The 27,873-nt window shown below is 47.4% G+C and overlaps 1 protein-coding gene across 2 annotated transcripts in view; it reads right to left on the bottom strand.

The window, feature by feature from the left end:
- BCAR3 (BCAR3 adaptor protein, NSP family member) overlaps positions 1–27,873 on the bottom strand; it is a 116,832-nt gene that overhangs the window by 46,470 nt on the left and 42,489 nt on the right. Inside the window, exon 1 of one of the 2 annotated variants that reach the window (XM_082834056.1) lies at positions 5,555–6,277. The exons of the other annotated variant lie outside the window; for it this stretch is intronic. Coding sequence (XP_082690182.1) covers positions 5,555–5,638 — 84 coding nt within the window. The 5' untranslated portion in view covers positions 5,639–6,277. Of the gene's footprint in view, positions 1–5,554; positions 6,278–27,873 lie in introns of those variants that run through there. 2 annotated transcript variants of the gene reach the window in all.

Here is a 27,873-nt window from a genome sequence, read left to right as displayed (position 1 = left end):
GTTCGTGCCCCGGTCCGGGAAGATCCCACACGCCGCGGAGAGGCTGGGCCCGTGAGCCATGGCCGCTGAGCCTGCGCGTCCGGAGCCTGTGCTCCGCAACGGGAGAGGCCACAGCAGTGAGAGGCCTGCGTACCTCAAACAAACAAAAAATAATAAATAAATAAAAAAGTATCGGGCCTGATGGTCTGAACTGTTGCTGTGGAGTAAGAAACAGGATCTTATTATGAGTGTTAAAAACAGGCTTAAAGAGAAGGTGGAGAGAGGAAAATACGAGTGAGCTGAGCAGGGACAAGCAGAGAGGATGGGAGGCTTCAAGGACGTTGGCATGAGTTAGGGGAGACGCTGGTGACGCTCCTCAAACGCATCCTGCACACAAGGGGCCGACCCCAAACCCTCCCCCACTCCCATCCGAACTGCGTGCTGGCTCCCCGCTGCCCTGTGCCGTCTGTGCACCGACCACCTCTCTGATCTCATCTCCTTCTGCTGCTCAACTTCAGCCTGAAGTCCCGTGTGTGATGCCCTTTTTCTCCCCAGGGCCTCTTCAACCTACGGCTCCTTTAGGAGTTGCCCAGTGTTACCTGCTCGGGGAAGTTCCCTGACCCAGAAATGGGTTAATACCTCTGCCCAGCACCTCGCACTGTGCTGTGTATTCTCCCTGCCTTTGCACCACCACGTGGTACCTCTCCGTGGTACCTTGGAGAGAGCTGCCTGCGTGCCCATCTCCCCAGCCGGATACGGAATTGCTCCTTTAGGACAAAAACTTTCACTCTGTCTCCCCAGCACCCACAGGCCCTTGATACACATGCTGGGCATGGGGGTGGGGGTGGGGGCAGGGAATGAGTAGATGAATTCTGAGTGGGAGACTGGCTCGCTGGTCCCTCAAATCCCATCTTACTACAATTAAAGGATCTAGGATTCTAGCTTGTTGGTTCTCTCTGTATACCTGCTTTTGTAAAAGCACACACGTATTAGAGTGGACACTGGGGAGAGTTCTCCATACACACTAACAGACTGATCATAGCTCTTTCATAAGATAGAAAAATAGGCCATGACATTCTCGTGGCCAGAGCCAGATTCCAATAGTAGCTCCCGGGGCTATGGACATGCACTGAAAATCCAGATGAGGACAGAGATGCTGCAGTGATGTCCAACCCCAGGAGGCACTCCTCTCCTCCTCTCCCCCACCAGGACAGCCCGAGTCTCCTCTGCTGCCCTGGGGACGTCCAAAATGTGCATCAGGTAAAAGGCCTCAGCTCTGTCTCTGAAGGCATCTTTAAACCCAGCGACAGAGGTCAGGGTCCTCCGTGTACTGCTGCCCTCTCACACGTGGGTGCGTGACGACCGTTGTGGCGCACGCACCCCAATGACTCAGCAGCATCCTTTCCAGTGTTTGGCACAGCTCCATCTCTCTGCGGTCCTGGAGGTGCTGACCCGCTAACAGAATTTTCCCAGGATCCCAGTCTCGTTTCTGCTTCCCACCCACGACTCTCCAACAAAAACAAGGTCTCAGCCAGGATCCAAGCTCCGGGGTCTGTGGTGAAGGGGGCACTGGGATCCAGCCCCTGTCAGGCACGTCCTTCCCCAATGCTGAAACCAGATCCCCGTGGCCCCCAGATGCCAATGGAATGCATTTAGGTTTCTTTTAAAAAGCTGTGCTAGGCCTTTTTTTTTGGAGAGCAGGAGAAATAAGTGAGCAACTACTAACTGCCACAAGGAGGGGCTGAGTCACTTCGAAAGACATTTCCCCTGTGGCTTTTTCCACCTTGCGCAGCTTGTGCTGGCGATGCCTCAGCCCCATGACAAAGGCAACTTAAGCCACTGTCAACACCAGGGTGTATCACCAGTAACCAACCTGTCACAACAGCAGACAGACCAAGGGATGGGCCACAGGGAAAATGAGCAGGACTTTCACTCTATTACATGACACTCCAACACAGAAAGGTAGTTTCCAATGAAATCAAGTTCTGAGGGCCCAACCCTCCACGGATGGGCAGATGAGACACCTCAGGCTATAATGTGCATTAGAGAGGCTCCAAATACTTTTTCCAGAGGCAAGGGAAATGATTTAAAGCAAAACCAAACACAACGATAGCAACCGCACGATATAAGCTCTTCCCACCATAGGGCACTTTGTGGCTGCAAAGACAGTCACACTTCTGTATGAGAATGTATATGCTTAAAATCCACTGCCTCTAACGACGACTTCTCGTTGACAAGACCAGTGCCGCTGGACTTAGTGACTGGTTAGCCAAGACTTACTGATTCATTTATCCACCAACTCCCTACTCCAACCTCCTTGTTGGTGCTCTTTCAGAAAGGTGGCTATTCTGCACTTGCAAGGTAACTCCAGTCTCTTTGGTTCCCCTGAAGTTTCCTGACACAATCACACCCACCTTCATCAGGAGTAGCCAGTGGTAAGGCAGCAAGTCTCAGCTCCGGTTCCCCTGCCCACACACAAGGAGAATCAGGGACTCGAGGGGCCAGAGAAGTGGGCGTTTGTCCCCACGGCCAGTTCCAGAAATGGGATCTATTGTACTTCTCTTAAATTCCTTCTGCAGTTCTCTAGGAACCGGAAGGTGACCCTGCCACTGCTGCAGGAAGGCGACCTAGTCTATGAAAACCAGTGCTGCATCCTCCCTGAAGTCTTTCCTGAAAGCTGAGGTTCGCACTATGCTTTCCCAACTGAACTGTTAACTGAAGTATGAGTAGGGACAGAATCATCTTGTCAATGCTCACTGGTCTTACTATGGTATCAGAGAAAGGACACTTGGCTTGAGGCCACAAAATCTGATTTCTACTCCTGGTTCCCCACTAAATGATTCCGGAGCAGGGAGCTTCTCTAAGCCTCGGCTTCTCCTCCGTGGAGAAGGAGTAAACTACTGTCCTGCCTGATTTCAGCTTGTCTTGAGACCCCAGGGAGACAACTTGTGAAGGAACCTCAGACATTGGAAAGCCTTTTGCAAATGTAACGAAATGACACTATGGACTAATGGTCTTGTGGGAAGTCCTTCAAAGGCAGGAACCTGCCTCAGTCATTAAATCACCCCCTCCCCCACACCTAACAAAGTTCTTACACACGGAAAGGCTACGACATTTGCCATTCAGGGATTTTCAAACATCCCCACTAACGTCGTGGATCTGGAATATCTTCATGACAGACTCTTTTCCATTGGCTGTAAGCAAAATGTCCTTTCCTTTTCTTACTCGCGATCCAGAGGTCTTTTGTGAAATGAGTGCCTTGTGTGAACCCTTCTGGGATGTTAAAATCGTGACCCTTGACATGGCCTCAACTCGTGAGGACCAGCAATGACTGCATATCCTTGACCTCCTCTCCATTCTTGGCCTCCCAATTAATTCTTTTCCAGGGTCTTTGTATTCAGGTCCACACAAGGCCCTTAAACACATACTAAATTCTGCAGAATCTCTGCAAATGAGATCTTATTCCCTGAAAGTGCCTGTGTGATTGGTCCCCTATGTAATGAAGGAGCTTTTATATTTTTAGTTTTCTTCCCATACAACAAACACTATTAATAACATTGTACTTTCTCCAGAGATGATATGGATTAGACCAAATGGAAAGTTACCATGGCTACCACAGTGTTATTTTTGGTATGAGAAATTCCTGCCAAGGGAAGTAGCATCATGGTCAAGAATTGGAGCTCTATTTCCACTTTGCTATCAGGCAATCAATCCCAATTTAATTTTGAAACTCTAATTGCAACAGAAACTAATTATGGGCAGCAAGACCTGAAACTCCTAATTAAAGTGGGAGTCAATAAAGTGATGCAGCGTTACCACTGGGGCAACATTGGCAGGATGAGGGATTTGAGCACAGGTACGTTTTCTTTCCCAGGTAACTAAGCAAAACCAGACAGGGAAACATATCCCAAGAGTCAGAGGGAAAGCCTGAGCTGGGTTGGAAGGCTTCAGGTTCTGGTGAGTGAGCAGGTCAGGTCCTCTCTCTGTGCTATGAAGATGCAACCTACTAAGGTGGGATAGGAAGCCCAGGTGGGAAGGAGGGTATTTCCACCGACAGTCAACCTCCAAGAGTGGCCGTGGTGGGGAGGCTGAAGGATGGTTAGTTCAGACCAACCCCATGTGTTACTGTGGCCTTTCTGTGCAGGCCCTGGAGAAAATAACTGCGGAGGCGCAGTGGTCTCAAAACAGAATCTCATCACGCAGACCCAGATATTTATGGGCTGTTTCCTCAGATACCAAATGGTGAGTTGCACTCTTCTGAATTAGCAGAAGTTGGCTTATGCGAAGACTTCTATTAGAGTGTACATCTACTGCCAGTCCCTGCAGGGCATGATTCCCTTCGGGACCTCCCCGTCTATCTCTGACAGCTTTAAAATACTGTTAATGGCATGACTTCATCTGCCCCACTCTAGAACGATCCATATTTAGGCCAGAAACCACATGCTCCTCACGTCACCTCACTGGGCTCCAGGTTAGAAAGGGGCTCTTAAATCAGGGAGGAAACACTCTTAACCTACGATTACTCACTCTCCTCCAAATTCCTTGACAAAGAGACAAAAATGAACTTGGCGGAATGGTTAGAAAGCTATTCTGAATGCTCCAAAAGGGCAGGAAAATTAGAAGAAGCCTCTCCTCTTCATATTCACTGTCTATTTTGCTACAAAGGGCTCTTTCTCCCTGTAACAGGATCTCCTATGAAATTTTCCTGTTGTAGCTTTTTCAATGGCACCAAATAAGTCAGTCCCTTAGGAGACGGAGCTCTGCTGTCAGGGTGGGAAGAATTCCTTGAGAGCTTTCTGATTCCTATTTCCCATGAATAAATGAGGTCCTTAGTCATGCTGGGGCCGACAGGATTTTTCCAAGGCAGACAAGCCCCCAGATCAGTGACAGCGTATACTAAATGGAATTCTTAGTTGTTGTCACAGGTGGGCAACAGAACAGAGGCTTCGTCTTGATTTAGTCAAATGAGGTTCTTTGAATATTTTCATCAAAATAAATAGTGTATTGACATATTACCTTTGGTATTGATGTCTTGTAACAAAGGTTAAGAATGGGAGCATTCTTTAAATTGAAAAAGAAAAAAGACAGTTCTGAATACGGAAACGTTTTGGAACGTGACTGCAATTTGAAAGGAGATATTTGGTGGGTTCTGTACTTATATACGTTACTGACATAATGGAACAGCAGGGTAAGTGGAGAGAGGGGCTCAGCCTTCATTACAAACAAGGGGGAGAGAGAGAGAGAGAGAGAGAGAGAGAGAGAGAGAGAGAGAGAGAGAGAGAGAGAGAGAGAGAGAGAGAGAGGAAAGAAAAATAGTATTGAGCTACTTGGTATAAAATTTCAGCCCAAGGAAACAAAGTCTCTTGAAAAGCAGAGCTTCATCCTAAAGCACAGACAAGGAGCTCCCTTCTCTGTGTCCCGATCCTGCTTCCAGAGGAGACACACCACTAGGGGCTTATGAAGATCCATACGTCAAAGTCAGCACCTCTGTTTTTACAGCCAGCGGGCTGCAAACTTTTCCAGTGCTTTCAAGGCCCCCCCAAAGAATTTTAGATGTACCTTATCTCACACCTACCTTTACTCCAAGGAAAGACTTGCGGTGATAGAAGCAGCACAGAGCAGCCGAGAGGGCGTGGAAAGCATTGCACTCCTTAGGCATCTTTCAGTCTTCAGTCCCTGGACCACACACTTTCTTTAGGGTTAAAGGAGAGGGGGCTTGAGGCGTGAGAGCTCCAGTCCCGCTGCAGCAGCTGTGCCGCTCCAGCCCGCGGGCCGCAGGGGAGTGAGAGGCTCCTTCTCCCCGGCCGGGCTGGGACTTTCCCTCTCCGCTGAAGCCAATACGATCCACTCGCTCAATTCTGGCAGGCGGGTGTCCAGCCTGCCATGCACACAGTGCCAGAAATCCTCATGTGACCAGACTCACTTTCTGTTGAAATTCTAACCTCTTTTAGAAGAGGCTTGGGGCTTTAGCTGTCCCCTCAATTTAGAGACCCAGCAGAAATCATCATCCCCCCAGGCAACCTTTCCTCCCCAGGGCTGAAGTCACCAGGCAATCTGCTCCTAGAGGCTCTGTCTGTTTGCTTGTCGCCCCAGCACTTAGGAGTTCAAGAAGCACACATCACACCACCTTGTGAGGAGACAGAGGCTCCTTTGAGAAAAGGACCCAAAGGCGAACTGGGTGTGACTTTCCCCTAGGAGCAATCCTAGAAGTCCCGAGAAACCTGGGCAGGATCCCCATCCCACTCTCTCAGCCACCCCCAGAAGTGTTTATTTTTAATTAGGATGCTCCTGGCAGCCAGTTTGCAGCTGATAACGTTGGCATAGCCATCACTATTGGCAAAGCACTGTTGCCCTTAGGTGTTTAATTAGCAAGTCTGTCAGCTAACACCCTGAGCGGCGGCCGTCCCCACCTGGCTGTGCAGCCTGTTGGGAGGATGCGGGACAGGCTACGTACCCTCTTTTGACCCAACTGTTTGTCCCACTCTCCTCCTTCACTTTACACGCTTCACTGTAATTGCCCATCCCGCCTAACCCAGATCCAGCGCGCGAACCTCACGTCCAACGCCACCAAGCGCCACCAAGCGATCCTCCAGCGCTAAGAGGCCTTTGCCCCTACCAAGAGCCTCCCGACACCTTAGGGAAAAGGAATTGCTTTTCTTCTTTCATTCCAGTCAGGGTGGATTCTCAACAATTCTGTGTTGTTTTTTTTCTAATTTTTAATCAAACCCAGGTTTCTGCCTGTAGCGCTTCCTCTCCTACCGTTCCAAATATTAACTTTCTGCGGCTTCGGCCACTCAAAAATGGAATGTGTCCTGAAGCTTTCTACAACTTCACACAGGCAGAAACTTGTAATGAGGAAGAAACAGAACCTATTCAGTCCAGAAAGGAACAACACCAGATGAGGCATGAGGGAGGTATGAGAAATATCCAACAGGATTAGTGTCAAATCCTCAGGAGGCCTCGGCCTTTGGACTAGGTCAAGTCAGCCTGTAAAAATAGAGAACTGTTTGTTCAATGCCTAGTGTGTGGCTTCTGTGCTTAAATGAAGGCTCTGGAGAGCGGTAGATCGCACACTCACCTCAAGGGGCAGAGGCTCAGCCTAATAAACACCTCTAACGTGGGGATGGAGCTACAAAGGGCCTGTCGTCACAGGAACAACCAGGGAGGCTGACTTCCTTTCTGCTTCCTCAACTGGCTCCCCACCCCCCATGATTCTGGGGCCCAGATGTGCAGCCCTGGGTCCTGGGAAGTCTACCTGAGACCTTGGAAGCAAGCACCAAGGGTGGTAGAATTCACGGGGTTTTTGAGCTGGAGGGGCCCTTGGAGATGGTCCAGTTGGTGGGTCAAGACTGTCCCCCAAGGTCCATGAACTGGACCCATGAGGAAGCATTTTCTCTGTTTGCCCTCATTTCCATTAGATGGGGTTCAAAGAGTAAGTCCACGTGAGCAGCCAGGGCCCACGGCCCCAGGAGTTTTATGGGGATGACTCATCAATCAGGCCAATAGCCACCAGGTAAGGGGCCCAGTTTGCACCTGCTGTTCCCCTTTGACAGGAAGTGACAAGCTCTGTCAGAATAAGAAACTCCCGGGACTTCCCTGGTGGTGCAGTGGTTAAGAATCCGCCTGCCAATGCAGGGGACACGGGTTCGAGCCCTGGTCCAGGAAGATCCCACACGCTATGGAGCAGCTAAGCCCCTGCGCCACAACTACTGAGCCTGTGCTCTAGAGCCTGAGAGCTGCAACTACTGAGCCCGCGTGCCACAACTACTGAAGCCCACGTGCCTAGAGCCTGTGCTCCGCAACAAGAGAAGCCACCGCAATGAGAAGCCCGTGCACGACAACAAAGAGTAGCCCCCAACTGCCTCAACTGGAGAGAAAAGCCCCTGTGCAGCAGCGAAGACCCAACGCAGCCAATAAATAAGTAAATAAGAAGAAACTCCCCAAGAGGCTAGCATCCCCAGCTCAGAAAAAGGGAGGGAAGCAGCTCCTCAAATCCTGCACAGAAATTCAGTGAGATTAGTCAGCCAAAGCCTCTGAATTCTGATACCCTACCCACAGAAAGACTGAATGAAGTGCATTCTTGAAAGAAAATGTACTTAAAATAACTCAGACATGTAAATTACATAGAATTACGTAGTCAAGTGCTCCAGGGCCAGGTAAAAGCAAAGCAAAAGACAGGTCACTGCAGAATCACAGCTCTTGTCACCTGAGGCTTTCCCTGTTGACTCTAAAAAATGTCTCCATAACGCACGAAGAATTGGTTCTGTCAGGATTAAACAGTGAGCTAATCTTATTAGGTAACTGTTTCCTAAGCACTTTTTATTTTTTTGTTCCACACAAAAAATAATTTCTAAAGCAGCACTCAAAGGTTTTAATCAATTTTCCCCTGAAATGGCCAAGGAGAGAGACTAAAATAACATGTTGTTATTGCCACTAAAGATGATAGTTGCATGAATTCGTAAAGTGCCCTTCACTGACTTATGTTTTTTGATGTCTCCCGTCCACACCCATCAACTCCCCCCCATTCTCCCCACAATGATGATTCTATTCTAGTTACAAAGAAACAGAGGACCAGAATGGCGTGTCATGCAGCAGAGGACAGACAAAGGACCAGGAACTCCAGCCTGTGCTTTTGCCAGAACCTGGTATCTGATCACCAAATATGAGCTTTTTTAATGTCATATAATTAAACCGGTTACTGACACAGCCCCATGAAAAAGAGTTGTGACCTGGGGTAGGTGGCCATTGTCTGATGATTTGGTACATGGGATCTAGGACCAGTCAAAGTTTGTATTCAGGGCTTTCTAAACACCATGCTCTTCTGGGGACAGGGGTCAGCATCTCTAATGCAACCCCGGGGACTGATGGAGGCGGGGTGGCCCGGAGCAAGCCGCACAGAGCTCTGGGAAAGCGCTGTGCTCTCCAGCGCCCCCTCTGGCCTCCTGGGAGGCTCACTCCTCTGAACCAAGAAATACACCTGTGAGAAAAGCCAAGGCTGCGCAGCCAGGTGAACCCTTGAAGAAAATCCTCATGACCTCCCGTCAAATGTTGCCCACCCTGTCTGGGAAAAGGGTTAAAGCAGACCAGAGGAAGGCCCCTGCACAAGCATTGCCATCAATGCCATTTTTGCCTTGGGCAGCCTTAATATTAACCTGCCCTATTTAGTAACCATGGAAACAGGGGGTGCCTGCCAGTCATATTCCACAGACAAGTGCTTCTTGTCAGCAGCAGCCCTTGGGCTGGGAGGGGCTGAGAGGCGCACCGAATCCCTTTCCCAAAGTGCCACAGTCCGCACTAGAAGCTCAGCCTCCCGGTGAGGTAGACCCTCTCTCCAACACGGCATGGGGTGGGGACGAGGTCTCTGAGGAGGAAGATGTGTCTACCAGGTACCTGCTTTTCCCTGTTTCAGGGAAACCGAGAAAATAAAGCTGCCCACACCTCCACTCCCCTTCCCAGGGCCAGCCCGGAATCAAGGCATCAAGCCTTAAACAACACCAAGGTGCTCTCGGTCACTGTCAAGCAGCCCTGCAGACAGCGACACTGCCCGAGGTGGGCGGCAGGCTTTGATCGGAGGGCACTGATCCAAGGCCACGAGGCCCAGCTGGTCTCTGCCCACAGGGGACACACTTGGAACATGAGTCAAGAGATCAGCACAAGTCTACGTGGTCAAAACAGCTCCACCTTTGGGGCAACTGCTGGGACTCCTCACCTCCCTAGAAAGATCCATCCTTCCTGGCTTTTTGCCTCCACTAAACCCCAGTGATCTGGCTCTCAGTGAACAAAGACAGCTTTAAGGAGTTAGGGAGTAAGACATTCCTCCTGGTGCCCTAGAAGCAGGAAGATTAACCCAGACTGGCCCAATCCTAAGGATCCGTGGCCGCCTTCCGCAGGCCCTGCTCCCTGAAGAGTGTCCCGCCTGGGGGGCCCTGGGCCGCAAAGGGGCACGTTGATCAGCAGCCCTGCTTCCCTGCGTGATTCTGATCACAGTAACCAGGAGGTGAGGTGTTAGGGGAGGAGGTCAGGCATCTGAGCACCTGCCCTCCCATAAAAGCCACAGGGCTCGAGGAGAAGGGCTGGGAAACCGCTGAGGGAGGAGGACGCCGTCAGGAAACAGGTCACCTCCTCCTCACGCGAGACTCAGCAGCTCCACAAGCCACCAAAGACAATTCAACACATTTTCCTATATGCAAACGCAATTGATTTCCTGCTCCAAAAGGGAATGCAAGCTGGACATAGGCGAGAGGAGGGCAGGAAGTGCCGGCTGAGCTCTTAGGGCCGGGTTGTGTGTCGCTGGCGAGCACAGAGGGTGCATTTACGAGCCTTTGCTGTACGCCCCTCCTCTCGCTCTGACGGTTCCCCCAGATTCCTCAAGGGGATGAAAGAGTATGGCTGTTAAGTGGTCTCTCTCCGGAAGCGGTATTGATCTGCTTAGCACATAAAGAGAGACCAAGGACGGTATTCACAAACAGATTGCTCCCTACCGAGCCTTCCATCCCCTCCACAAATTTGTTTCTCTCACCGGCTATTAAAATTGTATAACTGATAACATGAAGCAAAATTAGGTGAGCATCCAGCCCTGACTGCTTTCTCGCGCTGCCGCGTACAGTCCCGTCCCATACATCCCTCCACCACCACCGCCACCTATTGCCTGATATCACCCCAGAAATCCTATATTATGCAAGCTCAATTTTCTATTTTTAGCATTACGGCCAAATTAAAAGAACACGCACAGGGCGTCATTCCAGCCTCTCAAACAGCAGACTCAGACTTTCTGGCGGCCTCAGCTTTCTTTGAGAGTCTGTGAAAACCACGGACCCTCCTCTCAGAACAAAAGGCACATATTGCAAAGTTTTACATATAATTTCAGGGGATTCCTTGTCTCCTGAAGCCCAGCCTTACACCCGTGGGAGTCTAGCTCATCCAAGATGATCCGCCACCCACCTCCCAAGCTTCCTTCCATTCTACACCCGCTGTGCAGGCGACACACCCAGAGCACTCATTTGTTCTCCTGTCATTGTAGCGCCTAGGCTTTCTTTGCTGTACGCTTTTCTCTTTCCCCTTCCAGCAACTAATAGTGACAGCAAAAGCCCCTCAGAGGCCCCTCCCATGCAGAGCACCGCAGAGATGGCCTGAGGGGCATCCGCGAAGCCAGAATGTGCAAAGGCTCACCAACCAGATCCAGCGTGGGCTCCCATCTCGGCTGCCACGGGCTCGCCCCTCTCACAAGCACTTCTGCAAAATGACATCTGCCAAAACGGAGCTGTGAGACACATATCTGCACGTTTCAAGTGCTGCTGGGAGGTGGCAGGGTAGAGGGAGAGCCAGGGTGGGTTCAAGTCTTCATTGTACCACTAGCAAGCTGGGTGACCTTGGGAAATTTCTTAACCTCTCTGGGCCCCAGTTTCCTCCTCCAACTTACTGGGTTTTTGTGAGGATCAACAGAGATAACACGTAAAGAGCCTGGCAACACAGAGTCTAGGCACTCAGCAAACGTGAGCCTCCCTTCCCCTCCAAAGGAAGGGACCACAAAACCTGTTTCTCCGGTCCATTCCTCCTACAGGGCACATGCCCAGCTGCACCCTAAATCTCACCCAAAGGGCAGGCTATGGGACCCACGTCCTGCAAGGAGAGTGTGGACAGCCCCACTCTGAGCCACTGACCGACCCCAACTGGTACTGAGGTGACTCCTGAGCCTTGAAAGCCAGGGAACAATGAGGAGGAGTTTAAGAGGTTTCTTTAGCCTTAAAATATTTTCTAGCCTTCAGATTTGAAGACTGTGTATTAAAATCGGTTTGAATCACACTTGCTCAGATACCTAAGATGATTTTCTACTGCAGACTCTCTGTCATTTGGGGAGTTAACAGGCAGCATGTGCGTCCAGAGCATCTGCCCACTCGGCTGTCACCCAAGGGGACTCTTGGGTCCACCTGCAACTACCAAGCTCTCCATGTCCCGCCACTGTCCCAGCTAGTCTGACTAGGGATCCCGTGGCCCCTCCTTTCCCACTGTCCCCACATCAAGTGACCGCAGAGCTGGGCTTCAGCCTATGTCCCACCTGGATGCCCTGCCTGATGCTCCTCCAACCTTTCCCCCTGCCCCCTGCCTGGCTCTCCAGGTTCTTGCCCTGGGACTGGATCTTCCACGTACGTCTAGAGTCCCCAGAAGGGCCACCTCTCATGTGCCTGACTCCTTCATACTTCACCAGTCCATATTACTGGGTACTCTGATGCCAACCATTTATACAATTAGAACCGTGCCTGGGATAGCCCTTGGACGTGCCTGCCTCGCCCAGCTACCTTCTCTGTGTCATCTCTGATTCTGCTTTCTGCCTGCACCTCCTGCTCTCCAGCCCCTAATGGCAGGGATCGCCAGAGTTACAGTGCACCCTTCCAAGGCCACCACACACCCACCTCCCACCCAGAAAGGGTACCAAAGTTCTGAGTGGATGAAGCAGACTGTGAGGGATGCCTGAGAAGGCAGGAACCCTCGGACAGAGGGCAGGGTAGGCACCAGGTAAGAGGTGGAGCCAGGACTACTTCGACTCATTCCGGCCTTGAAAGCTGTGGCCAAGTGAAAGAGAAAATGATCTTAATGAATCCCTTCTTCTCTGTTTTCAAGCAAATTCCAGCCACCTGAATACAATACTTCAGGGGGAAAATATCATTTTTTCATGGTCATAAACTGATAATGGGTGTCATCTGAGGGACATACCAGATAATTATGCATCCTGCCCAAAGAGCTATGAGAACCAGTCAGTCTAGGCCAGGAATTCTTAACCTCTGGTGGGATGGGGCTTCCATGAACCACTGGAAATTGTATATCAACTGCTGTATGAGTACCGTTCACTGAGGTGAGGGGTCCATGGCTTTTACCCAAGAGTCATGTGACATCACAATCCCCACTGATCCAGAAAGACTTTCAGTGGCTCCTAAAGGTGTAGCTCCTGAGGGTCTTAACTTGATCTTTTTTCTAGTGGAGAGGGAAGGGCAGAGGATACCCTGGTCATCACAGACATGGGCAAAGACAGATAGCCCCCCTTCCCTTAGTCACCTTGGACACAGTCAAGTCTTGGCAGGGCTGGGGCTGGTAAGAGGAGGAGATAGAGAGCTTTGAGGCAAGCAGTGCCACTTTCCTTCCTGCTGCTGGAGTAGCTTTAAACACCTGCGAGAGGAGGAGAACCCTCTCCCCCAGCTGGCGGAAGAGCCTGTCTGCATGCAATGCTTAGTAAACGCTTAGTGAGACCCTCAGCATCCCCTCCCCAACCACAGACTCCAGGGACGCGGTCCCTCCCATTAGACTGCAGCAGTCACAGACATCGTTCCAGCTCTCAGCTGGGCTCCTCAAAGGAGCCTTCACCACCCCATGTGCAAGGTCCCCAAGAGCCAGCATTTATACAGAGGACTTTTACCAGAGTGTCTATTTAATACTCGTGCTAGGAGACACGTATTATTATCTCTATTTCACATATGAGATCAAAACAGTTCTTAGAGTTAATAATTAAAACGACTGTGAATCAGAGTGGCTGGCTCTATCGCATGTGATCATGGAAGCATGGATACCACCTGGTGGCCTAGAGTACCTTATCTTGTGCAAATCCAGCAGGCAGAATTATAGCTGCTGCAAAAACCCTCTCCCTCCGACCGAGTGACAGATATTTTTGGCAACATAGACAGCTGGTCTCTGAAATATCCCTGGTCAGAAGTTCTCAACATTACTGATGGGAAAGGGCAGGACATGTACAGATGGATACTGAGGCCAGAATCTGAGAAAAGCCAGGAGGCAGCAAAGCCCCATCACACAGCTGATAAATGGAGGGCTAAGGGACAGACTGTCTTTGTCGTATATGAAGATGTCAGCTGGGCCCATTTCTCTACAGGAAAAGGCTGAATCAGAGGGTGAGCTGCACGGGAAGGACTGTACTGATTACCAGCTCCTTTCTTCCCTTCCTAAGGCAGTCAACTGCTAAGCCCAATGCCACCTCAGAAGTGACATCCAGGCAGTCAGCATTCATGCGGGTAATAGGTTCCTTCTGTCAGTGGCTCAAAGGACAGTACAATCCCTGGCCTTACATGTACACCCAGAGGAGTGGGAAGGCAGGGGGAGGAAGGGAGAGTTACCAGGGAGGCAGCAAGAACTCATCTGGATCGTTCCTGAGGATCAACACACCTGCCTCAGGGTTAGGCCACTTGTGACAACAGATGCAGGAATTTTTCCAAAGTCAAACTAGAAATCAAGGGGAATTCACAGCCCCTCTGCACCACCTCCTCACCTCCCACCTATAATTTCTCTGTAACAGTAGGGGAATCTGGGGATCTGCCTCCCAATTAAACTGGGAGGCAATGGATATCCAGCATATAAATAAACCAGGAGGGAGATAAGCTAGAGAAAGGTGAGTATATGACTTGAAAAGATCAAAACAAAAATATCTCTGTAAAACCTAGCATGTATATGCCAACATGGGCCAGCATTTTATATATGTACCCGGAGTAGACAGAGACAATTAGAAACATAGCCTAATAGATTCTCATCCTAAAAATTCAGGGAGAAAAATGATGTAAATAGCAGATAGTGGTTATTACATTTAAAACCTTTACCCCAGGGCATGTGTATTCATGCTTGTAATGGTTGTGAAATCCAATCAGAATACTGAACACCTAAGTGTGGCCATGTGACCTAAGTTAGACAAATCAGAGTCCTTCCTTGGGATTTTTCAAACCAGAGCAGAGGTAGAGGTCCCCTTTTCCCTTTGGACCATAAGCTTTAAGATTACAAGCTTAGAATAGCCAACAGCCATGTGCCCCCAACTACATGGAGAAGTTGATCTGAGAGAATGCAGTCAACATGCTGAGAGAAGCAGATGCAAGGGCTGAGAGTCCAGACGTGTTTTCCTTCCTGAGAACAGTCATCGACCCAGGCCACTCTGCCCCTGCCCTTCCCAGTGATAAATTTCCTAGCTCACATCATCAGTTTGAGAGTTTACAGGTTCACCTTATCATTGTGAGATTAGGTAAACGCTTGAGAGTGAAATATAACACACTGTGTTGGGCTCTGCTAGAGTTCACCTGTATAAGACACGATCCCTAAATCTGGAAATGCTAAAAAGGAGCCAACATAAACTGATGCTACACGAAAACACGTATAATACGTGCCCATTAACAACAGGGTGATACACTCATGTTGCAGGGATGGGTGGATATTAATAGTGTTTCACAGCCTACTCCAAGGACACTCCATTATAGAACTGGGTTGTCTTGAGTTCTCAAGGATAAAGCAGACATGAATTTGCCTATAGGAAAAGGGAGAGGGATTCACAGAGTTAGAATGTTCTGTGCCACTGAGTATAGGTATAAGTTTTGCTCCCACAACCAGCATCCCGCCTAGGCTACAGGAAACTACTAATAAATGGCTCTCTCAATCCTGCTTATACAGGCAACAGCAGCATCTTATGTTCCTGGAGAGCATTTCCAAAGGCTGTTCTGTTTTGTAGAAAGCCAGAGGACCTGATTCAGAGGCAAAGGCTCAGACATTCCCTTACAAAGGAGAACTTTACCAGGTACGATGGATTACCTGGGAGGGCAACTCTCATGACTCCTAGATCAAAAGAAAGGAAATTTGCATCACTTCCAAATTATAATTACATCTTCCCAAATTTGTTCCCTATGTAGTCCTTAGGTGGGCACGGCCTGGAAGGAGCCACGGATCCCTGGTTCTCAGCCTGTGTGGCCCTATGGGGCATCCTTCACACATTGCTCTTGTTCTATTCATCCCAGTGAGGAGCCTCAGCCCCAAACCTGTCTTCCAGCATCCAGCTACTGAAGCACTAATTAAAATGATGTGTCCTTGTCTGGTGGCCTCAGGACCCAGGCCTCAGTCATCATCTTCACTCCAATGCCCAGTACAATGCCAGAACATTTGAAGATGGCACAGGGATTCTCAATCTCGATCCACAAACACCTTAGAAGATGCACAGTAAGCATGTGTGCATATTTGTAGAGACAGGTTTCTTATTCATCATATTTGCAAAAAGATAGGGGACCACCCCCTAGACAGTTAAGAACCACAGAAGCATGAGACGTGAATTGCCACATGGGGGTTGCTGTCCTCACTGGTGAACCCACCTTGCCGTCCCTGTGGCTGGATTAGGGCTGGTTCCCACTTCATCACTTAGAAGCACTTTACTCTTTTAAACTGTGACCTACCCGGGTTCCCAAATGGGAAGAGGCTACCAAGACACAGTAATTCCCAACTTCCACCACTGCTCTGAGTGAGCAACCGTAGAATGCTCTGCAAACTGGGAGAGAAGAGGATACGGCACTGTTCTGCTTAGGCTCCTGCCAGTAAAGACCATGGGAAGACAGAGAGGAGGAGACTGGACCACGATGGACACAACTGGACCACACAGCTCCTTTCAAAAAGCACCCACCTGGGCCTCTGAAAAATAAGGATCCAGTTGGAGACTGCTGGCCACAGGAAACAGTCCATCAGCTTTATCATTTCTTCCGTACAAAAAGCTCTTTTGAGAGTGTGAATGGGGGCTTTATGTAGTAAGTTCTCATCCACGAGCTAATAAATATGTGAAATAGCCTCTCAGACCAGGTTCTTACAGCCTGGACACTGAGGTCATTCAAGGAACAATTAGATGCCATCTGGAGAGAGCTGGAACTCCAAGGGCCAAGTGGCATGCTCTGGTTCCCAGGGTCTGACACATCCTTATCTTCACTGACAGAAAGGATGAATGGAGTCAGCTAGCTAATCCATGCTGGGAGCAGAGAATGGGCAAATACACAGCAATTAACAAAAGCTTAAGGATCAGGGGAACGTTGAGATCAGCCTGCCCCAAGCAAATATACCCCTCGACTGCATTCACACATCCAAGCTGAGCATCTCTGCCATAAACCAGGCATTGACCTCACCAAGCTCTGGGCTTTCATGGTTTTAACATAAAGCAATTAGAGCAGAACAGCAACTGCTGTGGCCCAGCTCTTTACAGTATATAATGAGCAAGGACTTGATCGTGTGAAATAGATTTAGTACTTACTGAGGCTTTACAATCCACTGAATTGTAAAGAACAGGCAGACAATTGTGAACCCTTATTTCTGGGACAGACCCTCAATTTTTTCTTATTTTTAAATGAAAATGGATGTCTCTTCTCTATTAATAATCCGTATTTTGAATGTAAATGCTATTGTTGAGCACGCTGGGTTTTTTCTTAGCTAGAGAAAAAATATGTATTTAGATAAACAGACAGTGATTATTTGTATTCGTGTTTCTGCAGCTTTATAACAGCTCTTTAGTAGCAGGAGACCCTCTAGGACGGCAGTGCTCAGTGTGGTCTGCAGGCCGACGGGAGCCTTTCAGGGAGTCTGTGAGGTTAACAGTATTTTTGTAATAATACTGAGAGCTTTTTTTGCCTTTTTCACTGGGTTGACATTTATGCTGATAGAGCAAAAGCAATGATGGGTAAAACTACTGGGACTGTAGCAGCAAGCAAGGGGGAAACACCAAACTGGATAAGTAGTCACTGCATTTCTTGACCACCATGCTTTTTAAATTTATTCTTTAAATATTAGAAATTAAAAATATGTATTTCTTTAAAAAATAGCCAGTTCCACTTAAGAAGTCCTTGACGAAGCAGTAAGAATTACAATAGTCTCCCGTTATCTGCAGGCAGTATGTTTCAAGACCCCCAGTGGATGCCTGGAACCACCGATAGTACCAAACCATAAATATACTATGCTTTTTCCTATACATACATACCTATGATGAAGTTTAATTTATAAATTAGGTACAGGAAGAGAATATCTGAATTGCCAACATCACTACTCTTGTGCTTTGGGGCCATTATTAAGTAAAATAAGGGTTACTTGAACAAGCACTGCAATACCTTGAGAGTCAATCTGATAAAAGATGGCTACCAAGTGACTAACGGATGGGATACATTGGACAAAGGGATGATTCATGGGTTAGGCAGGAAGGAGATTTCATCAGGCTACTCAGAATGGCACACGATTTAAAACTTACAAATTGTCCGAAAAAGAAAAAAACACTTATTAGAAAAGATACATGCACCCCAATGTTCATAGTCGCGTGACTTACAATTGCCAAGATAGAAACAACCTAAGTGTCCATCAACGGATGGATGGATAAAGAAGATGCACACACACACACACACACACACACACACACACACACACACAGGATACTACTCAGTCATAAAAAAGAATGACATCTTGCCACTTGCAGCAACATGGATGGACCTGGAGGGCATTATGCTAAGTGAAGTAAGTCAGACAGAGAAAGACAAACACAGTATGATATATGTGGAATCTAAAAAATACAACGACCTAGTGAATGTGACAGTAAAGTAGACTCACAGATATGGGGAACAAACTAGTGGTTACCAGTGGGGAGAGGGAAGAGGGGAGGGGCAATATAGGGGTAGGAGATTAAGAGGTACAAACCATTAGATATAAAATGAGCTATAAGGATATATTGTACAACACAGGGAATATAGCCAATATTTTATAATAATTATTTATGGAGTATAACTTTTAAAAATTGTGAATCACTATATTGGACACCTGTAAGTTATATAATATTGGACATCAACTATACTTGAGTAAAAAAATATTGTACCACCACATAAAATAAAACTTATGAATTGTTCATATCTGGAATTTTCAGACCATGGTTGACTATGGGTGACTGAAGGTACGGATCAGGGGGACCACTGTATTCACTTTATTACTTCCTGGCCCTTGAGTCCATGTCTCGAAATTTCTGTGTGGTGAGACAGGAAGCAGACATACAGCACTTCTCCTGCACACCCAACACAGTGGTTGTCTCGAGGGAAAGCAATTGTGCCATTAAGTTGTAGGCTGCACTAGCTGCTTTTTCATGGAATGCCATTTTTACTTCAAAGAACGTCTGACAAACAATGGTTATGCAGACACGAGTATTTATTTGGCAGACATTTTCTACAAAATGAACAAAGTGAGCCTGTCACTTCAAGGAAAACAACTGACAGTGTTTGTTGCCAATGCTAAAACTTGAGCTTTCAACTGAAAATGAGAATTTTGAGAAACGTGTATTTACCACCATGAGTGGTAAAGACCTTAATGATTTTTTTCATGAATGACGATAATAATGAATGTGAGTTTTGGGTATTGTATAGTGAAATATGTTAACATTGGGAAGATCTGCATATCTCAGCAAAGCAGTATTTTTCAAATGACCGATGCACGATGGTACAAAATCGTGCATGGGTAAGATCCATTCACATGGCCAGATTGACCAATGGATTTTAAGGGAATAGAGTAAAAAAAAAAAGTTCATTGATATGATTTCAGATTCCACACTGCAATTAACATTTACGGAACTGCAACTTTTCAAGTTTTAGTATAATAATAAAGAAGAATATCTCTAATGATCTGAAAAGGCTATTAAAATACTATTCCTAGGGGATGAGGAGTGAGCAAAATGGGTGAAGGGGATCAAAAGGTACAAATTTCCAGTTATAAAGTGAATAAGTGCTGGGGATGTAATACACAGCATGGTGACTATAGTTAATAATACTATATTGCGGGCTTCCCTGGTGGCGCAGTGGTTGAGGGTCCGCCTGCCGATGCAGGGGACGCGGGTTCGTGCCCCGGTCCGGGAAGATGCCACATGCCACGGAGCGGCTGGGCCCCTGAGCCATGGCCGCTAAGCCTAAGCGTTCGGAGCCTGTGCTCCGCAACGGGAGAGGCTACAGCAGTGAGAGGCTCACATACCGCAAATAAATAAATAAATAAAAAATAATAATACTATAGTGCATATTTGAAAGTAGCTAGCAAAGTGGATCTCAAAAGTTCTCATCAGAAAAAATTTTTTTATAACTATGTATGGGGACGGATGCTAACTGGTCTTATTGTGATCATTTTGCAATATATACAAATATCAAATCATTACATCGTATACCTGAAACTAATATAATGTTATGTCAATCATACCTCAATAAAAAAAAGACTATTCCTCCCTTTTTGAATTACATTATCTGTGCAAGACCAGATTTTCTTTAGACTTCAACCAAAATGATGTAACACAACAGACTGAAGGCTAAAGCAGACATGAGAATCAAGCTTGTTCTATTAGACTAGACACTAAAGAGATTTGCAAAAATGTAAACCAATGCCATTCTTCTCACTAAATTTTGTTTTGGAAAATGATTATTTTTTATAAAACATGCTATTTATAGTCACATAATGGGTTTAATATTGTTATTTTAAATGAATTAAATAAACATTAAAAATTCCTACATTTTAATTTCTCATACAATAAACCAATAGCTAAAACCCACATAACAAAAGCTCTTTGGGGTCCTCAATAATTTGTAACAATTGAAAACGGGTCTTGAGACCAAAGAGTTTAAAAACTTAGGCTCTCATATATCTAACCTACCTGTTTTACATAATTTTGATCAAGCCATAAGTTTTCAGCATCAAATCTGTGGAGTAGACTAAGGTATATAAATAGAGGAGTATCTATTTTTATAAGTAACTATCACAAAAGCACTAATGATTATCGGAAGAAATTTGGAAACAGAGAGAAATGTGAAAAATAAAACAAAACTCCTTAATTGCCAGGAAGTTAATTTTGACTTATTACCCAACACTCAGTCATTCTACTCATACGTGTTTATCTTACAGAAATTCTCGCACAAATGCACACCAAGCCTTCTCAGTGAGGCAATGTATCCTTCCAGTACTGAGCTTCACGCTTCTTTTCTCCCACCCATATCCAGCCCCTCTGGAAATCCTGAGGCTCTGCCTTCATATTATATGTCAAGAATCCCCCTTCTTCACCACCCCTTCTGCCATCACAGATCCAAATCATCACCATCTCTCACCTGGACGGTCACCACGGCCTCCCATCTGATCTCCCTGCTCCTACCCTTGTCCCTCACAGTCTGCCAGCAACATACAGGCCAAAGTGATCCTGAGAAGGCTCCCCATCTCACTCTGTAAAAGTTAACATCTTTACTGGGACATCCAGGCCCTGTGCAACCTGCCTCATCCCCCTTCCTCATTCTCTCACATCAGCTTTCACCACTCTCCCTCAAGGCCACGCCCTCTGGCCCCACTGGCCTCACAGCTGTTCCTGAGTGGAAGAGGTGAGCTCTGGCTTTCACGGCCTTGCCCTTGCTACATCCTCCCCCCATCAGACACCACTCTTTTTTTTTTCCTTTTTTTTGGCCACAAGACTTGCGGGATCTTAGCTCCCCAACCAGGGACTGAACCCGGGCCCTTGGCAGTGAGAGTGTACAGTCCTAAACATTGGTCCACCAGGGAATTCCCCAGACACCACTCTTGACTTACCCCTCCACTAGAAAGTCGCCCTCTGGGTGAAGCCTTCCCTGGCCACCCTACTTAAATTCAACGTCCCCTTAACTCCAACATTTAATAGTTCTTTCCCCTGATGAATTTTTTTCAGCTCAGCACTATGTCTACCGAACATGGTGTACTCGGTTGTCTTCTCTGTCTTCTCACCATTCCACCCCATAATATAAGATCCATAGAGGCAGGGACATTGTTTTCTTCACTGCTGTATCCTCAGGCCCTCGAACAGTGACCAGCAGATGGCAGATACTCAATAAACATTTGTTAAACGACTATGCCATATATAACAAATATGACTATATTTGTTAAATAACTGCAAAACTGTTTTTAACAAGAATCCAAATGTCAGTAGGAAATTGGTTAAATATAATTGTATTTCACACAATGGAATACTGGATAACCATTCAAAAGAAGGAGGTAGGGCTTCCCTGGTGGCGCAGTGGTTGAGAGTCCGCCTGCCGATGCAGGGGACACGGGCTCGTGCCCCAGTCCGGGAAGATTCCACATGCCGCGGAGCAACTGGGCCCGTGAGCTGTGGCCGCTGAGCCTGCGCGTCCAGAGCCTGTGCTCTGCAACAGGAGAGGCCACAGCAGTGAGAGGCCCACACACCACCAAAAAAGAAAAAAAAAGAAGGAGGTAGACCCACATGTTTAACAGGGAATGATGTCCAATGAAAACAGGAAGTTGCAAAGCAATATGTAGTTATACACAATTTTTGGCAATCAATCAAATTGTTCCCCAGCTCAGCATTCTTGCTCTCTTTAACAGTTTGACCATCTCAGAATTTCCTAGGAACACTTGAAGTTTCCTCACCCTTCCCATTCAATAAATATGAAAGTCCCTACTCTTCCCAGAAGACTCCGCCTGCTGTTCTCTCCTGCCACAGTCAGCCTGGGCACACACTTTCCCGCATGCTGGGGTGATATCTGTCTTCTGCCTCACCTAATACCAGCTTCCTTCCTGTCAAGTCACCATTTTTTTCAGCTGTCAAGTCACAATTCAAATATAATTTTTTCCGAGAAAACTTCTTGGTAATGACATGTGAAACTTCAGATCGATGCCAACTCCCCCTCAAAATGTACATACAGTATTGCAGCATCTTAGAGCTGTTAGTCCAAGAACGTTAGACAATTAATTCTAATAATAAAATGCCTTGACAATTTTAATGTCTTATATGGAGCTAATGAAAATGACTTGCCTTCTTACATAATTTAAACACAGACCTTAGTTCTGAGGTTGTAAATATAATGCTATGGCACACTCTTACGTTTAATATTAAAAGCTCCCAGAACACACAGAAACTGTCTCACAGCCAAACTCTGTGCTGTTGTGTCATGCAGTTACCACTAGAGGGCAGAGCTTAACAGCAAACGATTCCAATGCTGACGAGCCTGGCCTCTCATTTGCGGGTTGATGAGTTACTGGGACCTCACAGCTGATAACAAGATCCCTGAGCTGAGGATTGAGAGATCAAAGCCATAGATGTTGCCAGAACCACTTTTTAAAAGTGTATACCTCCGGGCTTCCCTGGTGGCGCAGTGGTTGAGAGTCCGCCTGCCGATGCAGAGGACACGGGTTCGTGCCCCGGTCCGGGAAGATCCCACATGCCACGGAGCGGCTGGGCCCGTGAGCCATGGCTGCTGAGCCTGTGCGTCCGGAGCCTGTGCTCCGCAACGGGACATGCCATAACAGTGAGAGGCCCGCGTACCGCAAAAAAAAAAAAAAGGTATACCTTTGCCTACATGTGTGAGTATTTAAGATGACAAGAGTGATTCTGCAGTTTTTATACTATACCAGGTTGGCAAGAGAAGACAGAGTGAGGTTAGGGGTGGGAACCTCCTTGCTGTCATGAAATAAAATCACTGAAGAATTTCTGGAAAATGTTTAGAGATCTGTGTGTGACTTACTTCAGGAAACTTAAAGATCTTTGGGACAAGCTCATTCCCTCGCCCCTGAATTTCAATGCCCTTCCCATCTGGCTGTATATGGTCATCAGTCAGTTACTAAATATTTATTAAGAGGACAAGAAAGGGTCCTTGCCCTCAGAACTCACATTCTAATGAGGAGTGGTTATTGTTGTATTGAACTAAACAAATAGAATTTGGCACAAGTGCTGTGAGGATAATACTCAGAGTAATGAGGCTGCGGAGGCTGCTTTTAGCAGGGCGGTCAGGGAAGGTCCCTCTGAGGCAGTGACATCTGAGTGGGGATGCACCAGCCACCTGAGAACTAGGGTGACAGCTACAAAACCAGCATTTCCAGAGTGCCATCTACCTAGCAGGCACTGTGCTAACAACTTTGTGTGCATTAACTCATTCAAGCCCTACATTCTCCCATTTACTGTTAAGGAAATTGAGCTCCAGAGAATTTCAGAAACTTGCCCAAAGTCACACAACCAAGAAATGGCTAAGATGGGGCTGTGACTCTGTATTAGTCTCCTAGGGCTGCTGTAACAAATTACCACAAACTGGATGGCTTTAAAATAGAAACATATGCTCTCACAGTTCGGGAGGCTACGAGTCCAAAATCAAGGTGTCGCAGGGCCACACTCTCTCCGAAGGCTCTAAGGTGGGACCATTCCTTGCCCCTTCCTAGCTTGTGGTGGTGAACACTGGCAATCCTCAGTGTTCCTAGGCCTGTGCACACATCAATCCCAATCGCTGTCATCACATGGCATGCTCCCTGGGTGTCCAAATTCCTCTCTTCTTATAAGACACCAGTCATTGGATTAGGCCTACCCTCACCCAGCATGACCTCGTCTTAATTTGATCACATGTGCAAAGACCTTATTTCCAAATACGGTCACATTCACAGGTACTGGGGGTTATAGGACGTCAACACATCTTTTGGGGAACACAGCTCAACCCACGACAGCATCCAAGCACCCTCTTCAAACCACTCAGCTGTTCTACCTCAAAAGAACCTTCCAGGCTTGAGGGAAAGGCAAAGACCCGGCGGCAGCAGGAAAAACCAGCATGGAAAAGTTTGTGAGCAAGGTGGATGGCAGGAGATGAGCTTAGAGGTGAACAGGCCACAAGAGGATGGCTGCGAAGTCCAGTTATGAAGCTGAGTCTGGTCAGAGGCCATAGCTTCAATCCCTGCTTACATGTTAGTTCTCCAGTCTCTTCACCAACTCTCCTACTATTGGGGATCTCAGAGGAGTCCTCTTCCTTCAGCCAAGGATGAAAGCTGCAGCACAGAACATGAATGTGAACCTGCCGTTATTCCACTCACAGGCCACCCCGGGCTCCCTCAAGCACCTCCAGGGGGCAGCTCCAGGGTCTGACCTTGATTCAAACCATCAAGTTCAGAAGCCTAGGGGGAAGTCACTTCTGACTTGGGACACTGAGAAAACACATCTCAGGCTGTACTGGCAGAGCAATATCTGGCCTGAGGAGTTATCCAGACAAGCCCCAGGCAAGAGCAGTCAGGACTCAAGCTATTTCCGCACACCTGTTCACCCGGAAGACCTGAAGATGCTAACGCGACAGGAGAGATGTCTGCTCAGAGCAGACGGGTCTACCTGACGGGATGCTGAGGTGTGTCCGGATCACGCAGTGTTGCAACAGCATTGTCTCTGTGATTGTGCAAGATCACACAACTTGCACAAGGACTCACTGCTGTGTCATCGGGCAAGGTCAAGGTGATGTCGATGACCCACGGCTGCATCGTGGAAGAGACAGCATGGAAAGATGGGATTTTTTGTGGAAAGCCTACTACGTATTGTTCAGAGGAAAAACAAGGACAGTGTACGTGCATTCACTCTAGAGCAGGGGCCTACAAAACTTTTCTGTAAAGGGACAGAGAGTAATTAGTTCAGGCTCTGTTCTGTCACAACTACTCAACTCCATCATTATAGTCAGAAAGTGGCAATACATCAGTGAATGGATGTGGCTGTGTTTCAATAAAACTTTACGCACATTGAAATGTGAATTTTACAACTTTCACATTCTTCTTTTGATTTTTTAAAAACCCACTTAAAAACATAATATCCATTTTCAGCTTGCGGGCCTACAATAGACAGCAGGCCACAGTTGGTCGCAGGCTGTAGTTTGCCAACTGCCCACCCCACACCCCTCCCCCAGGCTAATGATATCCCCAGCCGCCCATGAATTAACTTAATGTCATCGTGGTAACAAGGTCTCCAACTGGAAATCTCCTTTCCTCCCCTAAAATCCTTACTGGCTTTTGGCAAGATGCCAGGCATTGTGTGAACTCTGGAATTGCCCGCGGCTTCCTCTCTGTCACCACCTCCATTTAAGTCCTGCCGGGAACTGTCAACACACCTTATAAAACAGCTCTTAATTCTATCTCTAAAAGGCCTCCAGCACCTGCCCTGACTTTCCATTCCCACTGCCACTATCTTAGGTTAGGCTCTTACTGACACTTTCCTCCTACCCAGCCTGACTCGACTGAACAATTACTAACACATAGAATCTGCCCAAAACTATCTGTCGAATGAACAAAGGCAGTAAAGTAGCCACAAGCTCAGCACTTTCTCCATCTGATCGGCAGTCCGATGTGGCCCATCTCAAAACCAAAAATTTCCCCTAGTGAGGCGGCAGCGCTTAAGGGCTAAACTATGATAAGCATTTAGCTTGCTTTTTTGAAAGTCAGGCTCAGCTGAGGTATAATCTGCCAGGAGTAAAAGTCACCCTTTTCTGTACAGTTCTGTGCGCTTTGAAACGACCCCAATCAAGGAATTCCAATCATTGCCCCGAAGTTCCCTCATTCCCTTTTGCAGCTGACCTCTCTCTCTACTCCTTTCAACCACTGATTTGTTGTCTGTACTGTACGGTTTTATCTGCATCCAACAGTCCAGTTCCTTTTTATGGCCGAAGAGGATGCTGTTGTGTGGGTCTGCAGTTTATCTGCTCACCAGTCCAAGGACGCTTGAGCTGTTTCCAGTTTTTGTCAATGACAAATAATGTCACCATCGGCATTCACATACAGATTTCAAAATGGACGTACGTTTTCATGATGAGGTTTTACTTTGTATAAATGGCCGTATTTTCACAGACTGCAGGATAGGATTCCGTTGAATGAAGGCCTGTCCTCCATCCCTATTCTTCTGCCTTCTCCCCCTGCCTCAGCAATCTTTTACAAATGCAGGAACATTAAGCCTCCCAAGAATATCTGCAGAGAACTTTTTGGGGTGGGGTGGGAGGAGCTGGATGGGAGCTGTCTTCGTTGCTCCCAGGATGAGCCCCAAAGCTGCTCCCCACTCATGGCGGGCGGTGTTTGGCCTTCTCATCCACAGGGGGCGATGCTGGCTCTCTGGGTGTGCAAGCTCAGGCAAAAACCTGCAGAGCCAGCCATCGGGCCATTATCTGCTTCATGTAACTCGTTAAAATCTCATGGAATGCACAGCGCACCATTGTTTTGGTAAGTCCCTTTCATGGCTTTGTGAGCTGGCTAATTCAGAGCAGACTGGCCTGTTTTCCCCGCTGGAAGAAAAAGACTCTCCTCAAAGACGGCTATTTAACCGTGACCATGGCTGCAGCCATCTTGAGCACAAAGGGGTGGGGGGGACGCTACAGCCCCCGCCGCCCCCGCCCCCAGCGAGGCTCCCACAGCCCGGGCACTTATTCTTGGCGCTGGAATTCGCATAATGACTCCTCTTTTAATCTGCTGGGTGACCTCATGTAGCCCTGGCCGACTGCAGGAAACGGCCTTGCTGAGATCTGAGCCTTGGGCAGTCTGTCAAGTCTGTAAGACCCTCTTAGAAAGCATTTTCAGAGTGTTAACCCCATAAGGACCGATCTCCGGGTAGCTCTGGGCTCCTGAGCTGCTGGTGTGCACTCCAGAGGAAGGAGAGGTCCAAGGGCGCTGGTCGCCTCTCGAGATACCGCTCCAGTCCCATCCCTTCTCCTAACCCACAAAGCAGGCTCAGAAACCGCAAATCATCTTAGAAAAGCTCGCCAAGTGGTTCCAGCAAGAGTCGACCAGGGCTGACGACAAAAGAAAGGATATTCGTTCACTAGGGAGCTCATGGGAACAAAAGGCTGCATTCAGTCCTGACACTTTCTCACTGCAGAGCCTGGAGAGCAGGCTCTGTCCGAGGGCACCGTGCTGTTCACAGCCTGGCCTTGCCTACACCTTGCTTAATTTGAAAAAACAGGCTTCCCAGTGTCTTCTCGACTTTGCTATTGCTATATTTATTTTTCAATTTGTCTTTCTTAAGGACAGTTTATTTTAAAATGAAAAAATCTATAATAAACAGTTCTTCTAAAAGAAAAATCACAAAACCGTAATAAACATTTCTTCTTAAAAAAAAAAAAAAAAAAAACCACCCAGCTCTGCTGTAGCTAATCACCTCCTCCTCTAAAAAATATACTTTTAAACCACTCTCAGAAAAGAGACTCTATTACTATAACTGTAAGGCTGTGTGTGAAGAAGCTAGAAAGAATTTGAATCTTCAGTCTAAAAGGAAGATAGGTATTAAGAGGAAGAAGAAAGGAAATACTATAAATTTATAGTTTAGTGAGTATGGGGTGGGGGAGGGCAACTCCCAAA

This window comes from Leucopleurus acutus, assembly GCF_964270905.1.
Source record: "Leucopleurus acutus genome assembly, chromosome: 2".
Lineage (NCBI taxonomy): Eukaryota > Metazoa > Chordata > Mammalia > Artiodactyla > Delphinidae > Leucopleurus > Leucopleurus acutus.
This window is presented reverse-complemented; position numbering and strand designations above follow the sequence as displayed.